Below are 22,218 nucleotides of genomic sequence, written 5' to 3' on the forward strand. Positions count from 1 at the left end.
TCTTTTGTCACCTTAATGCAGATAACAATGTTAACAGTGGGCCCAGGAGAACCACACACATCTGGGCTGGATTGTAAGGGGGCAGACAGGATTTCTACAGGCGGCCGTGAGATAGTCCGCATTCTCAGTAGAGAGAGCTGGGAGGAAGAAAGAATGAAGGAAAGACAGCAGGCTTACTTGGGAGATGGGAAAGTCCTGAGGGAAGTTGGGGGACCTGGAGATTCTGCATCTATAAGGGGGCCACCCCCACCTCTCCAGGATCCTGGAGATTCTACTTTGAACAGAAGTTTTCTTGTCTCCCTTCTGCACAGAATCCATAGAATGTGCTCAGTGACATCTCAGCCCTATCATTCACCTCCCCAGATGGCTAGCTGTGAGTTCAACCAACGTTTGCCCTTCCTTCTTCAGAGCTGTCCTGCTGCCGCCGACCTCCTTAAATGTACATGCCATACACACAAAATCACTGATTGCTGCCAAACAAAAACACGTATCTGCAGACACAAGACCTGTCCATCAGCATACAGACGAGCACATGCATGCACTAGGCGCAGCAGTGTGTGAATGCTGGGCGCCAAAGCATGCACACACACACACACACACACACTGGAACACACCAGGACACATACACAAATGGCGTCTCCCACCCGAGCATGCACCCTAGGGCACAGACCCCTGCACTTCTCCTCTCCCCACCCCACCCCCGAGCTCTTGGGTCAACACACACGGGCACGGATTTTTGCCAGCACCCACCCTGGGCCATCACCCGTAGGACCGGGCTTGGGCACAGGTGGCTTCACTTGGCTCAGCTGCCTTCTCCCTGGAGCAGCTTGCTCTGGTGATTCTGCCTCCTATTGCAACAGGTTGCAACCTCCACCCCCAGGTTGTCTTTTCTATTCTTTCCCCTATAACACCTCTTCTCTCCAATTCTCCACCGTCCCTCTCAGCCCGCATGATGAAAGGGCAGTTCTAACTCAGGGCCGTCATGCACATTATGTCTTAGAACCAGTACAGTATCCCGTGGAGGGGACCTGGGGAAACACAGAAGCGCACAGCTGAGCTTCTAGAATCTACAGCAACAGAGAGAAGGAGCAATTTGTCATATCCTACACGGTGGTGGAGGCTTACATTCTGGGCTGTCCTCCCCAACCCTAAGATTTGCAAAGGCAACCCACTCTTAGCCCAGCGCCCTATACATGTCCTGCAGAAGCTCCTGAGTGCTCCTTTCCCCAGCACTCCTCCCAGGCAACTTTGGGAAGGTAACAGATAGTCACATATTTGGTTCTTTAATGCTTCACATATTTTGCTCTGCTTCGGATTTCTTATCTTGGTTTGTTTTGCACCAGTCAACAGCGAAAGGGTTTGCCCTTCCTGAGCTCAGATCAAGCAGATGCAAGTGGACTCGAGGCTAAGATCCGACAAAAATAATTGAAAACTGATTACAGACATTTGTCATTCAAAGGCCATCCTCCCACTCCTTGAGGATTTCATTAAAAAAAAAATCTCAACTTAGTCTATGTGTAATGGGGCTCTGTTCCTTTAGAAAACCTCACACATACAAAGCCTCATACCTTGTATGAAGATATATTCTTATCAGACAGATCAATTACAGGCTATTACTTAGAATCAAAACCTCTCAAATATGATTTAATGTAATTTTGCTTTATCCATTTGATTTTCATACACAGGGAGGGCAGTGGCGGAGACAGGGCACACACGGAAACGGGTTGATTGCACACGGGTGGCCATCCCTCCCGAGACAAGCTCCAAAATAGATATATCTATTAAGAGTAAAACAGATAAGATGGATTTTCCCAGATTTGTGGGAAAATGTGAGTTTAGAATTATAGTAACATGCCAGAGAAAAACGTAATTCCATATTAACAACCAAATATTTCAAAGTCAGCCGAAAAATCCATATTACATGAGGATAGTCAGCATCAAAATAGCTATTTCTTCAAAAATTGAGAGGGAAATAGGAATAAGTGCTTACTGAAGGCAATACCTTCAGAAGTCTGCCTCAGAGCTTAGTTACAGGGCACATGACATTGCAAATTGACGAGCGAGGACGTGGGAGAGGGCTGCATAGAATGTTCGAGAATGCATAGCCTGAACAAGGGATCAGAGAAACTGTTTGGGGCCTGGTTCCACTCTTAGGCAAGCCATCAAACTTCTGAGCCTCATTTTCTTTGTTTATGAAAAGAGAATCCTACTCTTTTATCTGCCACCTGCCATAGGATGGTGATGAGGATCAAGTAAGTGAAGGCGTAGGAAGGCACTTTATAAATATAAAGGTCTGACTACATTAAGAGACCGATGGTCTGGACGGGGCAAGGATCCTGCCTGTCCTTGTTCTAATGCTTTCTATTTATTTTTTTCCCCTTGAGCCTGAAAATTAGTTGCTGAGTAGCACAAATCATAACAGGCAAGCAAAGTGGACAGTGGACGCTCCTAACATTTCCCCCACTGCAAATTTGGCTGCTTTAGACAGCAACCTGCTTTCTCTTCAAGTCAGTCCTTACCAACAAAGTCCTTGGGTGGCCCCCGATAAATCTGCAGTCAATGGACAAGCATAAGGGACAAGCCAGAAAATGTTGGACTTTGTCCTTGGATTTTTCACAACAGAGGCTCCCGCTAGAGAGTTAAAAATACTGTGACAAGGTGGCGGTCCAGATTAAAAAAAAAAAAAAAAAGTATTTGGAGCTGCAGGGAATCATGAAGTTTAGTTTCCTAATTCTGTGAGCCAATACCAAGAAGGTGGGGGCTGATAAGTAAATGTCCTTAAAAACTTCATAATTTCAAGAACACGTGCAATTCATTTTGTAGGTGAAAGGGATGTTCAGCTCTCTCCTGTCTCATCTCACAGATGAGAAACCAAAGCCCAGAGAGGGCTGTGTGCCCAAGTTTGCATGGCTATTTAGCAACAAAGGAAAAGAAAGATATCAGTACCAGTGTTCCCAGCTATCGCGTTGGGAAAATGACCTTTTGTCTCTTTTGCAGGTTGGGAGACTCAGGCCCCCACGGTATTGGCTACTGCTTTTCGAGCACCTTCTGCGTGCAGCACTTCTGAGTGGCATTTCTGCTCCACCATCCTCTGCAGGAGGTAGACATCACTGCCACCATCTTACAGAGGAAGAGCGGGCTCTGAGGGCCGGCAGCTCCCCTCAGTGAAAGCCTGGGGAAGGAACTGCCACTTGAATTCAGATCTTTCCAGTTCTATGGTCCTCTCTTTCCCTCCCCATGTTGCTGCTCTAGAGAAGACCGAAACAATTGCAGACGGTCAGAGAGTTAGGAAAAAATTCTCTTTCCTTGACAATTGTTTTCAACAGAAGCCTAAAGTATCCTGCGAAATGTTCTTCTACTTTAACCGATTCCTTTCATTGTCAATCCTGGAGAAATTAGCCCAAGGAAGGAATTCAAAAGAAATTTTAAAAGCTACGAATGTAAAGATTTTCTTGCAGGATTAGCTATAATAACAAAAATTAGAAACAGTCCAAATGTCCAACAATAAAGGAGTAGGAAAATACAATGCATAAACTATGGAAATTTACATAGTAATTAAAAACAATCGTGGGGCGCCTGGGTGGCTCAGATGGATAAGCGTCTGCCTTCGGCTCAGGTCATGATCCCAGGGTCCTGGGATCGAGCCCCACATCGGGCTCCCTTCTCGGTGGGAAGCCTGCTTCTCCCTCTGCCTCTGCCTCTCGCCCTGCTCATGCTCTCTCTCTCTCTGTATCTCTGTGTCTCAAATGAGTAAATAAAATCTTTAAAAAAAAATCGTGAAGGCTAGGCATAAAAAATGCTCATGATGGGGTGCCTGAGTGGCTCAGTCAGTTAAGAGTCTACCTTCAGCTCAGGTCATGATCCCAGGGCCCTGGGATCGAGCCCCGCATTGGGCTCCCTGCCCAGCGGAAAGCCTGCTTCTCCCTCTCCCTCTGCCTGCCACTCTGCCTATCTGTGCTCTCTATCCCTCTGTCAAATAAATAAATAAAATCTTTTAAAAAAATGCTCACGATGGATTACTAAGAGAAAACAGCACACGGAAATGTTTTTATGATGGCAACTACATAAAGATATGTATACACTTATAAAAAATATTGGAGTGGAACACAAAGAAGTCAAAATGAAAAGTTATTGGGCTAGCTTGTGAGATTATGGATTTAAACAATGTATAATTTCCTCAAATGAGTTTATGATATTTTTATTAAAATACCTCAAATTAAGAAAGGGGAAAACAGCGAGAGCTACTTGGAACATTTAGTTAGCAACCTAGACCAAATCAGACTACACTGGTTAGGAAACCTGCTTTTTTCTTCTTTCCATATTTTGAGGTAATTGGATACTGTGATTTTTGCCATAATCCACAAAATTATTTTTCTCCTGGTATCTCTCATTAATTAGTTTTTTTAAAGTTTATTGGTCAACATTCTCCAACAGTTGATAGCCTTGTTTATTTTCTGCTCTTTCCCTAGGGTTTAAGCCAAGTCAGAAAAATGAACGTTTTTCGCCTATCGATTTATTTTTGAGATATAATATTATTTGAAGCATATGAAATTATCTTGTTCATAGGTCCAAAACAAACAAATACCGGAAATTTTATATCAAAAATTTTAATAACAGCAGATTTTATCTTAAACCATCCTCACAACTCATTTTGAATCATTTTGCTCACTCACACTGCCCTGTCCCCTCCACCAGCTTAACGTCTGTTTTTTTGTTTGGTTTAGATTTAAACGCTAAGTTCTCTGGAAGAAACGTCCAAATAATGCCATGCCAATGTATTCTCTACCCAATAAACCATTAAAGTTAATCACATGGAAACATCTAGATTTCTTTCATTCATCCACTTTTGAATTCATTCAACAAGCATGTATTGTGTGTGGACTCTGCTCCCAGCAGTGGGTTAAGCACCGCACACCTCTCCGAGCAAGACTGAGGCTCCCCCTCCCTCGGGGAACATAGACTCATTTTGTTTAAGCTGGAAGGAACGGCTCAGTACCACAGGACAAAACGGTTTGTTTCAACTAATGTGTCAAGTGACTGGTGTGATGATTTTTTAACCAAATTGACTGAATGTTTGCTCCAATTGATTAAATCTACCATCAGCTCAGTGTTAATAAGAACTAACGTTGGCCCACGCAGAGAAGAAGTCTATGTTGACCGATCCCTACTGTTTACTTGATCCATTAACTGACCACAGGTAAAGACGGCTCAGGAGAAAAAGGATCCCCGAAGTGCATGTTTGGACAGTTCTAATGCAAAACAGTTCCCGAGTCAGTGCCTTAACCCTTCTAAATAAAACACGAGACACGATGTCTGGGGACTCTGGAAAGTAAAAGCGTAGATCCAGTAAACATTAAGTCTGATTTTTTAAAGACAAAGGCAAACAGAAAAAGAATCTTACATACACACAGCAGTGGTCATTCACCGAAGCAAGAGCTTCCCAGGACGGGGGGACATCCCACACAGCCACGGCTGTGGTCTCTAAGCCAGCAAGTGTGAGAAATGCCAAGGGAGAAAATGTTAGTCGCTCGTCTGGATGGGCAGAGACAGGTGACAATGCCAATGAGGCAAACCTTGTCCTCTTGCTCTGCATCACTTAGAAGCTCCCCTCACATCCAGCTCCGAGCGGTTTAAGCAACGATCTGGTGTTCGGGAAGTTTACATTTAGCTATCCCATCACTGGGCACGCACACCAAGCGTTCAGCTTCAAAATCCGGGTGGCCATCCTGACCAGGGACGACCTGCTGGATTTTGTCTCACATTTCCTCCCCCTAACTATTTATATTATATATTTTGGAGCATGTTCTCCCTTTGGGGGAACAGCCCCTACAGAGTAAGTTGTCTTAGAAAATAAAAATGGCCGTTCTAACCCTCATCTTGTGGCCTGTCAAAGCTTCGACCTTGCTCACGAATGGGCCCACCGCTCTGCCGGGTCACCACTATGCTCCTGTGCTAGAATGAGTATGCTCAGAACTCGGAAGGAGGATGAGTTGGATTTCGACCAATGGAGAGAATGGCCATGGCCAGTGCTGTTTACCACACAGTTGAGAGCAAATTAAGAATTCTAACCATGGCTTTCCATTTCCTGTTGCTAGTTATCAAGAACAAGAAAACAGACCATGATGTAATAATAGTAATAATTAATACTACTTCCATGTTCTGGCTGTCTGCTATGTATCAAGCACATTACATTCATTTCTCATCTTTACAGCCCTGCAAGGAAAGTTACCCTTACTTTAGAGGGGAGAAAACTAAGGCCCAGAGAGGTTAAGCAACTTGTCTAAGGTTGCACAGCTTGGAAAGTGGCAGCACTGGGATTCCGTGTTTGACCTGACTTTTGCCGCCACATCCAGCTGCCTCCCTAAAAGTAGAGCATGGGAGCCTGCACTCCCCAAGATTTTGTGTCATAGCTGCATGTCCTTGCGACAATGGCCACGCCAACCACAGGGTGCGTTCTTGGCCACCGTAGGGTAGGGCGTTATAAGGACTGAGCAGGTGACAACTCTGCAGGCAACAGTGTGCCTGTGCCGTTAAGCACACCGCCTTTGTCGCTTCCAGCCGCGGACGCCGGTGACCGCCTGGGCAGACTCTCACCCAGGGGCACCTCCTCATGTAGACGGACTAGGTCATTATTTGCTTTCATTCTCATGATCTGGGCATTTCCGTAAAAGGCAAATGGAAAAATCTTATTAAAAAGTGGATTTTTAAAAAACGTTTGGAGATGGGTGACTGAGCAAGAAAAGAGAGATGACCTCAATTCAAATTCTGTCAGCAGCCTTTCTGCCCAGCGAAGTTGTAAAGGCAACGTGGAGCCATTTGCAGCCCTCAGGGCTAAAGGCCCAAGTCTCCCCTCACTCCCCTCAACTGGGTGAGACACTTGGAAGAACTTTCACCCAGAAGCCTACTCTAAGAGTAGCTGAAATGTCCATCTCCACCCCCACAAAGCGAGGGGCATGGAAAGATGAAAAATCCAGCCAATCTAACTTTTTCCTCCTGTGCCGCCATTTGTGGAAATGGGCATGGCCCCCGTCTAGTCTGCCGGGTGGGGTTTGGTTTGCCGCTCTCGGCAGCCACCACCCCCCAAGCAGCTTCTCTTTTTCTCCTCTAACCCTACTTTGCTGCTACCTTGGCCCCAAGGCCAACACAAACGGCCTGGTGAGGAAACTCTGCGCAGCAGAATTATCTCTGTGGCCTGAAGCCCACGGTCTGAGGCTGTTGCCGTCAGCTGTACCCCTGAAATCAGGGAATTCACAGACTTCTGTGATCCTCTTGTCTCCTGCACACAGGATGGGCTGCCTGGGGCTTGCTCTGGAGCCCTCACCCCACAGCGCCATGTGACTTATACCCAACAAAGGCTTTTCTGAGAAGAAAGCTGCGATCTTACAGAAAACCCCACGATTACTTAGAACCCCTGAGGCACCAAGCTGAGGCTGTGCCATGTTCCCTGTCAGGAGCAGAAGCGCCAGGGTCCTCTCCTGCCCTCCCACCATTGTCGCTAAACGCTCTCCCACGCTGAAGCAACCTGTGAGGTGGGGGAAGGTCGTTTGCCTGTGACCACCCTCCCTGTTTCTTCAGACTCAAATACGGCTGGTCCCATTCCTTGTAAAAATGCCGTGGCCCCAATCCCCCGAGACAGTCTGTTTTGTCTTCTTTTCACATGTTCTCCTCATTACCTGGCCTAGAAAACATGGTGGGAGTGAAAGAATTCTAGAAAAGCCAAGCTCCCATGAACCAAACGAGGTGAGGAGGAAGTTCTCTTGCTGGTTGGTTGGTGGTGATTAACAGGTCACATCCTCTCATCTGTCCCTAAGTCTGTCAGCATCTCTAGCTTTTTGGCCGCAGATGGAGAGCCCCTTGCAGTGAGGGGCGGTGGGTGAGTCACTAAGCCTGCGATGGGTGTGTCACAGGGCCGCCCTGGGCCGTGGGGTGAGGGGGCAGCCATGACAGAGCTGTGTTGTGACATGGACCCTGAAGAAGACCCCTTCCCTCCTTCGTTGACCCCACTGCTTAGTCCCTGCCCCATCCAAGTGCTGTGACCCTGGTTGACCAACAAGAGAAGTTTTTTGTTGGAAAAGGAAGAAGGAAAGGGGCTGAGGGATGGAGCCAGCAAGGGGGTAAAAGAAGATGCCCGGACGAGCAAGATGGCCTGGCTGACATTTTTTCATCTCATCCAGCGTCTGTTAAATGCTCCCTCTCCTTTTCTCCACACTGGGCCTGCCTCCGTGGCTCTTCTGCCTCCTTCCTCCCCATCCTTCCGCGCTGTGGACTTTTCTCTCTCCTTTTATCACCGGAAAAACCTGGCCTTGGGGCAGGTGTGTGTTCAGACTGCTGGCTCTGACTCGATGCCCCGCTCGGCTGTGAGGAACCGATGCCGGCATCGAGCCCGATCCTCCCTGCTCAGCCGCCCCTCGATTTGAGGAGAACAGGGTTCAAAAGACACACCAGTTCCTCACTAGGCCTCCACCATTCCCCCCCAACCCACCCAACACACACACGCACAAAGAGTTTCTAGAAGCTCCTTGCCACCGAGATGTCCGGCCTTACCTGTAACCGGGAGCTGTGCCTGCAGCAAGGCCACCATAACCAGCACCTTCCACGCCATCTTGTCCTTTCCCCCAGGATGGTGCCAGGATGCCGAGGCTGTGGCAGCCATGGCTGGGACACAGAAGAGCAAAGGAGTCTTCTGGCTTTGTTCTGCTGCTGCCTCCTCAGGAAGTGGAAGACTATGGGGCCTTTAAGAAGACTCACACCTGCCACCCGGGCCAAGAAACTCACACTCCCCCTTTCGGTTCATAGGCAGGAAGCTCTGGAGGTTTGAGGGTTTGAGGTGTGTGTGTGTCTAAATTTTTGCTTTTTCTCTCATTTAACCATTGTTTTACTCTCCTTTTTTCCCCTAACTTTTGTCAAATTTTTATCTCATTCCTCTCTTGATTGGTGAAGTCAGTCCCTAAGCAAATAGGAGTTCACAATGCATGTGAGAACATTTGCCGTATTTTATGGAGGTTGGTAAGATGGCAGAGCTCTGGATCCAGAGTCAGAATAAACACAGAGACAGAATACCTGGGCTTTAGTGCTTATCCCTGCTACCTACGTGCTGTGTGGTCTTGACAAAGTCACTCAACATCTCTAGGCATCTGCGTCCTTCCCTGTAAAGCAAATTGCTGGGGTAGATCTGAGGCTGCAGATCAAAACTTGGCCTGAATTTGAACCACATAGTTTTTCAAATGCCTTTTTTGGTTGTCAATATTGAACCATTGGAGTAATTTACAATAATAAAAAGATAAATAACTAGAAATAAACATAATAAGAAGTGTAAGATCTATATGAAATAAACTTTAAAACGTTACTGAAGAATGCAGAAAGGACCTGGGTATATGGAAAAGCATATAGTCTTTGATAATCTTAAGAAGACCACAGTTCTCTGTAAACGAATCAATCCATCCCACTAAAAACACCAACACATAAATACAACTCAACAATAAGAAAACCATTGTCCTAAAAATTAGCCAAAATCAAAATAGATATTTCTCCGAAGAAGATATACTAATGGCCATAAGCACATGAAAAGAAGCTCAATATCACTAATCATCAGGAAGTTGCAAATTAAAACCTTAGTGAGATATCACCAAACACCTGTCAGAATGGCTAAAATTAAAAACTCAAGAAACAAGTGTTGGCAAGGACGTGAAGAAAAAGTAATCCTGTGCACTGTTGGTGGGAATGTAAACTGATGCAGCCACTGTGGAAAACAGTATGGAGGTCCCTCAAAAAATTATAAATAGAATTACCATGTGATTCAGTAATTCCACTACTGAGCATTTACCCAAAGAAAACTAAAACGCTATTTCAAAAAGAAATATGCATCCCTACGTTTACTGCAGCATTATTTACAATAGCCAAGATATGGGAGCAACCCAAGTGTCCATCCATACGTGAATGGATAAAGAAGATGTATATAATAGAATATTACTCAGCCATAAAAAAATGAGATCTTACCATTTGCAACAACATGGATGGACCTGGAGGGTATTATGCTAAGGGAAATAAGTCAGACAGAGAAAGATAAATACCAGATGATTTCACTCATATGTGGAATTTAAGAAACAAAACAAATGAACAAACAAAAAGAAAAAGAGACAAACGGAGTCTTTGATACAGAGAACAAACTGGTGGTTGCCAGAGGGGAGGTGAGTGGGGGGATGGGTAAAGGGAAAAAAGAAAGAAAAAAAAAACTATAGTGAGATACTACATCACACCCACTAGGGTGACTAAAATAAAAAAGATAAACAATTCGTGTTGGTGAGGATGTAGAGAAATTGGAACCCTCATACACTGCTGGTGAAAATATAAAATGATGAAGCCCTTTTGGAAAACAGTTTGAGGGGCGCCTGGGGGCTCAGTTGGTTGAGCATCTGACTCTTGATATTGGCTCAGGTCTTGATCTCAAGGTCGTGAGTTCAAGCCCCATGTTGGGCTCCGTGCTGGGTGTAGAGCCTACTTAAAAAAAAAAAAAAAGAGGAAAAAGAAAACAGTTTGACAGTTCCTCACAAAGTTAAACAGAGTTATCATATGACACAGCAATTCTACCTCTAGGCATATACCCAAGAGAATTGATAACAGATGTCCACACAAAGTTGTGTATCTTAATGTTCATTGCAACATTATTCATCATAGCCCTAAATTGGAAACAAGCCAACTGAGGAATGGTAAACAAATGTGGTATATCCCCAAAATGGAATGTGATTCAAGCATAAAAAGGGATGAAGTATTGTTACCTATTACAAAATGGAGGGACCTTGAAAACATTGTGTTAAGTGAGAGAAGCCAAACAAAAGAACACATATTATAGACAGAAAGTAGATTAGTGGTTGCCAGGAGATGGGGAAGAGAGGAAATTCAGACTAACTGCATATAGGCAAGAAGTTTCTTTTTGGGTTGACAGAAACATTCTAGCATTAGATGGTAGTGATAGTGTACAACACAGTGAATATAGCAAATACCATTGAGATTACACATTAAAATGGTGAATTTTATGGTATGTGAATTATATCTCAAAACAAAAATAATGCTAAAACAAACAATATTAATTTTGTGCTTGCAAGTAATTTCTCACCATCTATGGCTTCCTTTTTCATTTTCTTAATGGTATTTTTTAATGAAAATGTTTTAATTTTGATGATATCCAATTTATCAATTTTTTTCTCATGGTTTGTGTTTCTTATATTTTATACCCGATTCATTCGGAGATTTTATCATGAAAAAGAATGCTGCATTTTGTTGAAAGCTTTTTCTGCATCTATTGAGATGATTTTATGACCTTTTCTTTCATTCTATTAATGTGGTGTATTGTATTTATGGATTTGCATGTGTCAAACCATCCTTGCATGCCAAGGAGAAACCCCACTTGATCATTGTGCACTATTCTTTGAAGTGCTGTTGAATTTGGTTTGTTAATATTTTTATTGAAAATGTTTTGTGACACCTGAAACTAAAATAACACTGTACGTTAACTACACTGGAATTAAAACAACTTCCTTAAAAAAAGAAAGAAAATTTTTGTGTCTATATTTATCAGGGATATTGACCTATGGTTTTCTTTTCTTGTAATATCATTTTTTTTTTGCCTTTGGTGTCAGAGTAATGCTGGCCTTGTAAAATGAGTTAAGGAGGGTTCCCTCCTCTCCAATTTTTTGGAAGAGTTTGAGGACTGGTGACAATTCTTTAAACGTTTGGTAGAATTCCCCAGTGAGAACATTTGCTTCTGGGCTTTTCTTTGTTGGGAGACTTTTGATTACTGATTCAATCTCATTTCTGATTTTATTTATTTGATTCTTCTCTCTTTTTTTCTTGGTAGGTCTAGTTAAAGGTTTGTCATTGTGTTTTTGTTAAAATATAGCTATCAGTTCCATTGGTCTTTCCTCTTATTTATCTGGTCTCTTTATTTCTTCTCTGACCTTTATTATTTTCTTCCAACTGCTTTGGGCTTAGTTTGTTCTTCTTCTGCTTTCTTGAAGTGTAAAATTAGGCTGTTTATTTGACATCTTTCTTGTTTCTTAATGTGGGGTATTTATTACTATAAACTTTCCCCTTAGAACTGCTTTTGTGGCATCCCATAAGTTTTGTTATATTGTGTTTCCATTTTTGTTTCTTCGAAGACGTTGATAATTTTTTTTCTAGGACCCATTGGTAGTCCAGGAGTATGTTGTTAAGTTTCCACATATTTGTGAATTTTCCAGTTTTCTTCTTCTACTTGATGTTTCGTTTTATACCACTGTGGTCAGAAAAGACACTTGGTATGATTTTGACCTTAAGTTTGCTAAGACTTGTTTTGTAACCTATCATAAGATCTATCCCGGAGAATGTTCTGCATGCACTTGAGAGGAATGTGTGTTCTGCTGCTGGATGGACTGTTCTGCATATGTCTGACAGGATCATTTGGTCAAAAGTGTGGTTCAAGTCCAACATTTCCTTATGGATTTTCTGTCTGGATGATCTGTCCATTGTTGAAAGTGGGGTATTGACGATTACTCTTACTGTCTTGTTGCCTATTTCTCCCTTCAGATCTGTTAGTATTTGCTTAATATAGTCAGATGCTCTGCTGTTGGATGTATGTATATTTATGACTGTTATATCCTCTTGAAGAAATGACCCCTTTATTACTATATAATGATCTTCTTTGTATTTGTTACAGTTTTTGACATAAAGTCTATTTTGTCCGATATAAGTGTAACTACCCTGGCTCTCTTTGGGTTTTGACTTGCATGGAACATCTTTTTCCATCCCTTCACATTAAGCCTGTATATGCCCTTAAAACTGAAGTGAGTCTGTTATAAGCAGCATAGAGTTGGGTCTTGTTTTTTGTTTGTTTGTTTGTTTGTTTGTTTTTTATTCATCCAGCCACTCTGTTTTCTGACTGAAGAATTAAATCCATTTACATTTAGAATAATTATCGATAAGTAAGGACTTACTAATGTCATCTTATTAATTGTTTATTGGCTGTTGTGTTTTTTCCTTGTTCTTTCCTCTCTCTCTTGCTTCCTTCCTTTTGTGAACTGATGGTTTTCTGTAGTGGTAAGCTTTGATTCCCTTCTCCTTACCTTCTGTGAATCTACTCTAGATTTTGGCTTTGTGTTTACCATGACATTTACTTAAAACATCTTTTAGCTATAACAGTCTAATTTACATTAGTAACAACTTCAATCATATACAAAAACTCTACCCTTGTGCTCTCCCCTTTTATGTTTTTGATGTCACAATTTACCTATTTTTATGTTGTATATTAAAAATTATTATAGCTATAGTTATTTTTACTACTCTTGTCCTTTAACTCTTATACTAGAATTAAGTGGTTAACATAGCACCATAATACGGTATTAGGGTATTCCGAATTTGACTATACATTTACCTTAACTAGTGTGCTGTATATTTTCCTATGTTTCACATTACTAATTAGCAGCCTTTCATTCAACTTGGAGGACTCCTTTCAGCATCTCTTGTAAGGGAGGTCTCCTGGTGGTGAACTCCCTTAGCTTTTGTTTGGGGAAATCTTTATTTCTCCTTCATTTCTGAAAGTTAACTTTGCTGGATAGAGTATTGTTGGTTGGCAGTTTTTTCTCTCAGCATTTTGAATATATCATCCTACTCTCTCCCTGCCCATGAGGTCTCTGCTGATAAACTTATAAGTTTATCCTCTATAAGTTACAAGCTTCTTTTCTCTTGTTGTTTTGAGATTCTCTGTCTTTTATTTTTAACAGTTTTATTGTAATGTGTCTCAGAGAAGATCTCTTTGAGTTTGTTTTGTGACCTATGAGCTTCATAGACTTGGATATCCAAATCTCTCTCCGGATTTGGAAAGTTCTTGGCTACTATTTCTTTAAGTAAGCTTTCTGCCCCCCTCTCCCTCTCTTCTTCTGGGACTCCAATAATTCACAATTTTATTTTTATTTTTATTTTATTTATTTATTTATTTATTTATTTTTGTTGGTATCCCATAGATTGCATAGGCTTTCTCCACTTTTTTCGTTTTTTTTCTTTGTTCTCTGACTGGGTAATTTCAAAGTTCCTGTCTTCCAACACACAGATTCTCTTTTCTGCTTGATCTATTTTGCTGTTGATGTTCTTTACTGTATTTTCCATTCATTGTATTCCTCAGCTCCAGAATTTGTTTGTTTCTTAAATTTCTCTTTGTTAAACTTCTCATTTTGTTCATTTATCATTTTCCTGATTTCACTGTATCATCTGTGTTTTCATTTTTTTAAAAGATTTTATTTAGTTATTTATTTGAAAGAGTGAGCAAGCAAGAGAGCATGAGCAGGGGGAAGGGAAGGGGCAGAGGGAGGGACAGAAGCAGACTCCCCACTGAGCAGGGAGCTGGTTGTGGGACTCGATCTTGGGACTCCAGGATCATCACCTGAACCGAAGGCACATGCTTAAGCGTTTAAGCGACTGAGCCACCCAGGCGCCTGCTTTCTGTGTTTTCTTGTAGCTTCCTTAAAATATCTATTTTGAATTCTTTATTAGGAAAAACACAAATCTCCAAATCTTGGGAATCAGTTACTGGAAGATTAGTGTAATCCTTTGGCGGCATCGTGTTTCATTGGTTTTCACATTCCTTGGAGTTTTGTGTTGCTGTCTTCACATTTGAAGTAGCAGTGACCTCCTCCAGTCTTTACTAACTGTCTATAGGGTAAAGTATCTTCCATTAGCCCTGCTAGGGATTCTGAGACTTTCTCAAACCTTCTATGGATGTGTCTGTTCCTCACTCCTTGCACCCTCTGTGGCAGAATTCAGAAACTTGTGTGTCTTCTCTCAATCTTGTAACGCCCCGGGCCAAGTGCTGACAGCATCCCTTTTGCTTTCCCAAGGGTGGTGCTAAAGCCCAAGTTTCTGGTGTCTCCCTGGTCCACAGATTCAGGTTGGCTTTCTGTGCATGCTCACTGGACACCTGCCCACACGTGCCCTCGCGGCTGCCATCAGGAGCGCACACAGGGAGCCATGTATGTAGGGAAGCATGCATAGCACTGTGCTGCCTGGGAGCCAATTGGGGGGATCTACAGGCAAGGTATCCCCAGTGGTCATGGGCAGGCTACTTGAGGGAGTCCACAATGCAGTTAGCAGGATCCACATCCCTTTAATGCCCTCCAAGTGTTCTCTCTGCCACTTTCCCAGTCTCTTCCTGCCCCCCAGTCGTGTATCTCATGATTCAGTGCTCTGGATGGAAGGAGAGAGATGTGAGCCTCTGTAGAAGCACCCCACACAGCTGGGGAAGCTGAGTGCTTACTCACGTGCTCTCACTTTCCCCCACAGGAGAAATCACAGTGGCCAAGAGATCTGGGCCCTAAGCTTTGCCATCTCAGGGGAGGGGTGATTGCTGCATAACAGATTGTCACAAACTTGGTGACTGAACACAGCACAAATTTCTTATCTCAGAGTAAAGTTGGTCAGAAATTCAGGCACAGCATGACTAGATTCTCTGCTCCGGTTCCTATGAGGCTGAAATCAAGATAGGTTAGCTGGGGTGGCAGTTCTCATCTGAGGCTCAGGAACCTGTTCTAAAGTCAGTGGTTGTTGGAAAAATTTATTCCCTTACAAATATAGAACTGAGGTCCTAATTTTCTTGCTAATTATTGGCCAAGAATGCTTTCAGATCCTAGAGAACACCTGTAGTTACTTGAATGTGGCCCCATAGACAGTTCACAACATGGAGGTTTGCCTTCTCCTAGGCCAACCAGAGCAGATCTCTGACTTCTGCAACCAGCTGGAGAAAACTCTGCTTTTAAAGGGTTTACCTGATTAGGTTAGGCCCACCCATGATAACATAACATAATCGAGTGATATTTCATCATATTCACAGGTCCTTCCCATAATCAAGGTGATTCTACAGGGCATGTACATCAAAGTGTGGAAATTCTGGGGGCCATCTCATGATGCTGTCTCCCAAAGAAGAAGATGCTCCTTCTTTCTTCCTCTGTGAGGATTAGGTATGCCTGGTATCTTTCTTATCAGATGGAGGAAGCTTGCCTGGGAATGAAGCCAACCCAGAGGAGAGCAAAACAAGAGATGTGTAAAAACAGAACACTTACTGCATTCATTGACAACCTGGATCATGCCATACCTAAAGGCCTGCCCACAGGCTTTTCCATTTCATAAGCCAGTAACTTTTTCTTGAGCTATAGGACTTTGATTCTGTACCTTGCAACTGAAATGGCCTTGACCATCACAGATGCTGAAAATTCATGGCCACTGAAGACGTGCTTGCAAATTTGCAATTTTGCCTGGGTTTTACCTAATGGGCCCTTTTCCATCCCCCAAATCATTCGTCCTGAAGAAAATTAAGTTACAAAATTTAGTTTCTTTAATGAGACATGAGGGAGGAAAACCATGCCTAATATCCAAACACACAAGAAAGAAAGAAATGATGGGAAGACCACATGAGGATATAAAAGATCTTCAAAGGTGGCAAGGGATGGCAGAAACAAGCAGGGATATGGGTCAAATTGAAGAGGTGCTATCATGGGAGGAGATAATTCTAACTGGCTGCATATAGCTGTTGACAAAGAGCCTCCACTACAAACAGAACTTTTTCTGCTTTCATGGGGATGCCTACATTCATGGGTCACTTTCACATATATGTCATATTTAATCTTCACAATGACTCAGTAAGGTAGTCAATATTGGTATACAGTTTCCATTTTATAGTGAAGGAAACTGAGACTCAGAAAAATGAGGTCATTTGCTCAAGGTCACAAGGCCAGTAAGCGGCCGAATCAAGACTACAGCTTGGGTTCTCTGGGTGCCAGTCCCCAGAGGTGGAAGAACATGAGCTGTAGAATCACCAGCCCCAGGTTCAAATTCCAGCCCACCCACTGACTAGCTGGCTGGTCAACAGTAGATGGTTGGAGGAATGAATAAAATGATCTATGTTATGTGCCCGGAATAGAAGGTAGATAGAAGAATCATTCAGGGGACGTGACCGTCCCCACCGTTGCCTAGGGAAAGGACTCCTGGGGGTTGTTAAATGTTTGAGGGCAGATGCTGTGTGCAAAGTCCTTCTAGGAATGACAGAAGCCCAGAGGGAGCGAGAAGGAGAGTTGCTGATGGTGGGGTGATATGGACAAGTCCTCCAGAACGAGGGAGGCCCCCCACCTTAGAGCAGGGCTCCCTGTGTTTCCTTGTTTTGATCTTCGAAGTTCTTCAGCACCAGGTCAGAACTCAATGCATCTTCCTCGTGTGCGTTACACATGGGTGGTTCCTGTTCCCGGGTTGGTGGAGTTGATGAGTTTAGCCACAGAACACCTACCAAGTCCATTCCTGGACATCTGAGCAAACACAGAATCATCATCTGCAATGGGCAAATGACGTGAGACATCAGGGCATCTGAGAGCCCAGTTCATGATTATGTGCTAGCAGTGGATATTCTTAACAAGTTCCTCACCTCTACTGTGGCTTATCCCATCCTGACTCTACCAAATGGTCTTCCCCTCAGTGTGGGGCCACCGAGCACTGCCTCTATGGGAAGGCAGAAACCGAGGAGCTGGTCCCAGCTTTGTTCTTAACTTGCTGTTTGGCCTTGACCAAATTACTTTACCTCTCTCAGGCTTGGTGTCCTCAGCTGTAAGATGAAGGGGTTGAACTTCAAGGTGGATTTTTGTATGATTTGAGACTAAAAAACATCCTGAGAAATAAACAGCAATATTGTGGATTCCTCCATCAGAAAAGCAGCTCTTGAGGGTTGCCTAGTCTCATGAGACCCAGTACAGTACCTTGTACACACTTGAAGTTCAGTAAATATTTGTTAGATAAGAGGTGATTGTCTTTGTTTGTATTTATAATCGAAGCATTAAAAAAATAAAGCACTTTCTTCTTGTCTTAAAAAAAAAAAAGGCCCCCACATGCTATCTTCTAGCTTGAAATTATATTTACAGATAATTGTTCCTACCTCGCCCATGTCCCTCCCCTTTTAGCCCTGCCTGCTGTGATCTACCCCCTGCACCATTCTGACTTTAGGAGCAGCCACGTGACTGCCTTGTGTCCAGCCTTCCCTATGAGGGTGTTAAAAGAAACCACAGGCTCAAAATGGAGTCACTTGTGCTAAACCCACATCACCAGACCAAGGCTTAATATCTAACCTAATTACAGTTTCAACCTTCTCCAGGAATGTAGTCTTAACTGGTCAGTCTGGAATTTTCTGGTCAGCACCAATGAGGTAATCTGCCACATAGCCCCTTTTCTCCCCCAGAGCAAGATGATGTAATCCACTCTTTCCTTGTCTCTTGTCTCCGCCCCCTTCAGCCTGTACAAGCTTCCCATTTTGTAAAGGTCCTGGGAGCTCCCCTCTACTTGCTGGATGAGACGCTGCCTGATTCATGAATCATTCAACAAAGCCAATTAGATCTTCACAATTTACCATCGGTTTGCAGGGCTCTACCCCATCCTATGGCACTGGAGTGGCTCTGACCTCAAGCAGACTGCATTTTGATCATTTGCAAAGGGGAAGGACCAACTGAGCTTGCATGGGATGGAGGCTGCTCATGGCTTGGAAGTACCCTCTCAGCCCTTCCTGGCCCCGGCCGGACTCCCCACCCCCACCCCAATCCAGGCCCGTGTCCTCCTCTGAAGGGAGCCCACTTCTGGGGACTGCCGGGCGGGGACAGGTGGGTCCCTACACTAGACCTTTACAGTTCTGTAAGACAGTCACCAGCTTAGGAGAAAGGTAAGGTAGTTAAAATAGACAAACAGGGCCCCGGAACTCCAGCAGGGCAGCGGGTCTGGCCCTGGCATGGGAGGGCTGAACAGGATTTTCCTGCTCTGGGCGACCTTCCCTGGGCAGTTCAAGGCAGCTCCACAGGGACCTCTAACCACTGTCACGTCAAACTGCGGTCCCCGGGGTCTTCTGGCTGCGAGCCTGCTGGGCCTGACCTCTCACCAGGTTTCACCACAGGACCCCAGAGCTTCCCACGTCCCCTACGTTTGGACATGGCACACACCCAGCACAGGGGGAGGGAGGGTCTCCCCCAATGCCCAGTGGAGACCAGTGACTGACGCATGACAGGTGTGACCTTCTTGCAGGGTTATTACCAAGAAAATGGCTAGTTCTCTGCTCCTCCACAGTGTGACCAGCTAATGGGTGGCCTCAGGCTCTCCCACACCATGACAGGGATTAACTAATGCCAGTGGTCCCCACCCAGCCTACTATCACCAGACTTACAGAGGGGACCTCTAGCAGAGCACTTGCCTAAGGCCACTCGGCTAAGTGCTTGAGCTGGGATTCGAGCTTACATAGCCCTTTGGCTTCAGAGCGTATACCCTTTCCTGTGCTTGACATTGCCTGCCCCAAGAGATCTGGACATTTTTTACATGTGATCTTTGCCATTTCTTCTTTCTTTTCTTTTTTTTTTTTTTAAGATATATTTATTTGAGAGAGAGAGAGACAGACAGAGAAAGAGCATGTGGGGTGGGGGGAAGGGTAAAGGGAGAGGTAAAGAGAGTCTCAAGCAGATTCTGTGCTGAACACAGAATCCAACACAGGTCAATGTCACGACTCTGAGATCACAACCTGAGCTGAAACCAAGAGTCCAACGCTTAACCGACCGTGCCACCCAGGCGACCCGACCTGTGCCATTTCTCTACCACACACCTTTAATATGAGTGGCAAGACAATTCTTCAAAGGACCCCTATGAACCAGCGGCTGAGGGGTCACTGGATTCTTAGAGCTAGATTAAAGGACCCAGTCTGACATGTGACAGTGTGAACGCCCCCACGCTAACCATCTGGGGACTCCAATTCCCTCCCTGAAGGAAGGAAAATAATGTGTGTCCCATCTTCCTCTTGGGCTTGTTGCGAGGATGAGATAAAACACGGTGTATGAACTTATTTTGTAAAATTAAGTCCTATGACAATCGTAACTTTTATTTTTGAGAACACTCAACCCATGGGTTGCCAATTGATATTTGAAGCAAAGGAAAGAAAAGCAGCTAGTATTTGAGTTTTTTAAATGTTCAATGTTAACAGTGACCTAAGAGTTGTCAGTTAAAACAATTCTATCTTTACCTGTTAAATTCAGCACCCTGGGCGTGAACTATCCTATGCTATTTGCAGGACTAATTGACATAAACTCTTAGCAGCAATTTGGAACAAGTACTGACAGCTTTTGTCTCGCTAATTCCACTGCTGGGAATTGAAGGAAATAAACAGAGATATGGAATATGCTCTACGCATAAAGAGCTTTTTCTTAGAGCAGGGTGGAATTGGAAGTCACTTAAATGTACAAAAACTGGAGAAAGTGAAAACAGCACTTAGCTTTTGTCTGTCCCGTGTCCCTTTAGTTAGCCTAACTTTTCCTTTTCTTTCGGAAGCCCTGCTTCAGAGTTCTCCTAGCTCCTGTGGTTCGGAGGGGCGAGGAGCTAAACCCCCAGTCGCAGGGAAGGATACGTGACCCAGCTCAGCCAATGAGGGCGGCCCGTTCCCGGGCACAGCGATTATTCCGGAATAGCTCTCTCGCCGGGAAAGATGGGCCCGCTTTGCTGTAAAGATTAAATTGGCTGCAATTAAAACCAACACAGTGGAAAGAGGAGCCAGGAGATGAAGACAGCTCTAAAGGAATATTTTAAGATCAATGAACTCCTCTTTTTGCTTAAACTACTTTGACTGGGCTTCCTGTCACTAGCAACTGAGCGCTAATACAGACCATTATTGGGGAGCAAGGAGGAGACGGATCTGATGAAATATTCTGCAGCCAGTCTAAGCCATCCTCAAGAGTGGTTTCTGGGAACATAACAAGCCTACGATTAAGTGAAAGAAGTGTGATACACGATCCATATACAGCCTGATCTTGATTCGATTGAAAAATTTCACCGGCACAAAAATTGGAAGCCAACACATCAAAATATTAGCAGCCATGCTGACTGGTGAGATTATGGATTGTTAAACTTTAAAAAATTATCCATACAGATACATATCTTACAATAAATACTAAGGAAAAAACTAAGAAAAAGATAAAAGTTTTGTTGGTTGATTTATACCTCCTTTGATTCCAAAAGGACTTAAGCTATAATGGTCTTCTCAGATGAATATTTTAGAGCATTTGGCTCTGACATGAGTTTGGAATTCCTCTAAAAAATATTGACCTACCAGCTTTGCACAACAGTAGAATGCTAATTTTTTTCATTACTAAAACTGAAAACATGCCCCATGATAGGAAAGCAGGCTCTGCTCTTCCATTACTTTGTGACCTTCAGTCTGAATATCACTAAGAAGAGAAATGTGACATTAACAACCTCAGGTCCGGTTATTTATGCCTTGATTTCATTGAAGCCTGCCTCATTTCACAAAGGATTTTTCTCCACCCCACTCCATGCCTCCAAGGAATCTGACCTGAACTAGAAGACAGAATAAAAACGCTAATTATTGGCAATGGCTTGGTAAAGACAAACAGCCTTGACCTGCTAAGCACAGACCCAAAGCCAATTAAATATCTGCCAAACACAGCCATCTGGGCTCAGTAGTTTCAGGCTCTCCCTTTCTATTTTTAATTTTCTTTTCTTGATCAGGGCCTGCCTTGTTCTCTGTGCCAAAGCCAGACACTCATCCCCTATCTGGGAAACGCTAAGGCTCCGACCGTAGGTGGGCTACAAGGGGCTCTGAAGGAAATGACATGGAGGAAGCGGTAAATCCGTGGAAGCCTAGCAGCAGCAGCACAAGACCGGGCCTCTGGTTTTCCTCTTGCCCCTCCTGGGCTGCCTTTTCCCCAGTGTCATCTCATCAAGGCCATCCACCCCTAACCTGGCCCACCGTGTCATTCTTAGGGACTTGAGCAGCCCTGCGTACAAGACACCAGCATCTCCATAAAAAGTGGTCTACGGCGCTCTCTGGTGGCCAGCTAGAACATAACAGAGACATAATCTCATTCAACTGTTAACGAATCCCCAGCACCTGCTATGAAAAAGTAGGTGACTTTCCAAATGATAACTGGATCCTACCTAAATATACATGTTTTGATATGGTATCAAATGATGAAGATAAAACTCACAATCAGTGAGTAAAGGGAGAAAAACAGATACACACCCTCAATCTCATTTTTTCACAAGGTACCTCGGCACCCCGGGCCCTAAAGGAAGCCAGCCAGTGGTTGATTTAACAGCCTGCTAAAATAAAAATGCAAAAGGGTTTCGACAGCGCGCAATGAAAGTGTAATAAATATTAACATCTATGTTTAAGAA

At 43.8% G+C, this 22,218-nt stretch overlaps 1 protein-coding gene across 1 annotated transcript in view; it reads right to left on the reverse strand.

Annotated features, from left to right (window-relative positions):
* The window catches only part of CD247 (CD247 molecule), a 70,904-nt gene extending 62,153 nt beyond the window's left edge, over positions 1–8,751 (reverse strand). Inside the window, exon 1 of the mRNA XM_025877857.2 lies at positions 8,545–8,751. Within this exon, the coding sequence (XP_025733642.1) occupies positions 8,545–8,653 (109 nt within the window). The 5' untranslated portion in view covers positions 8,654–8,751. The remainder of the gene's footprint in view (positions 1–8,544) is intronic.
* Between the last annotated feature and the right edge of the window lie 13,467 nt (positions 8,752–22,218).

The sequence above is a fragment of the Callorhinus ursinus genome, unplaced genomic scaffold (assembly GCF_003265705.2).
Source record: "Callorhinus ursinus isolate GAN/ISIS: 27379988/994484 unplaced genomic scaffold, GSC_fseal_2.0 scaffold13, whole genome shotgun sequence".
In the NCBI taxonomy this organism is placed as follows: domain Eukaryota; kingdom Metazoa; phylum Chordata; class Mammalia; order Carnivora; family Otariidae; genus Callorhinus; species Callorhinus ursinus.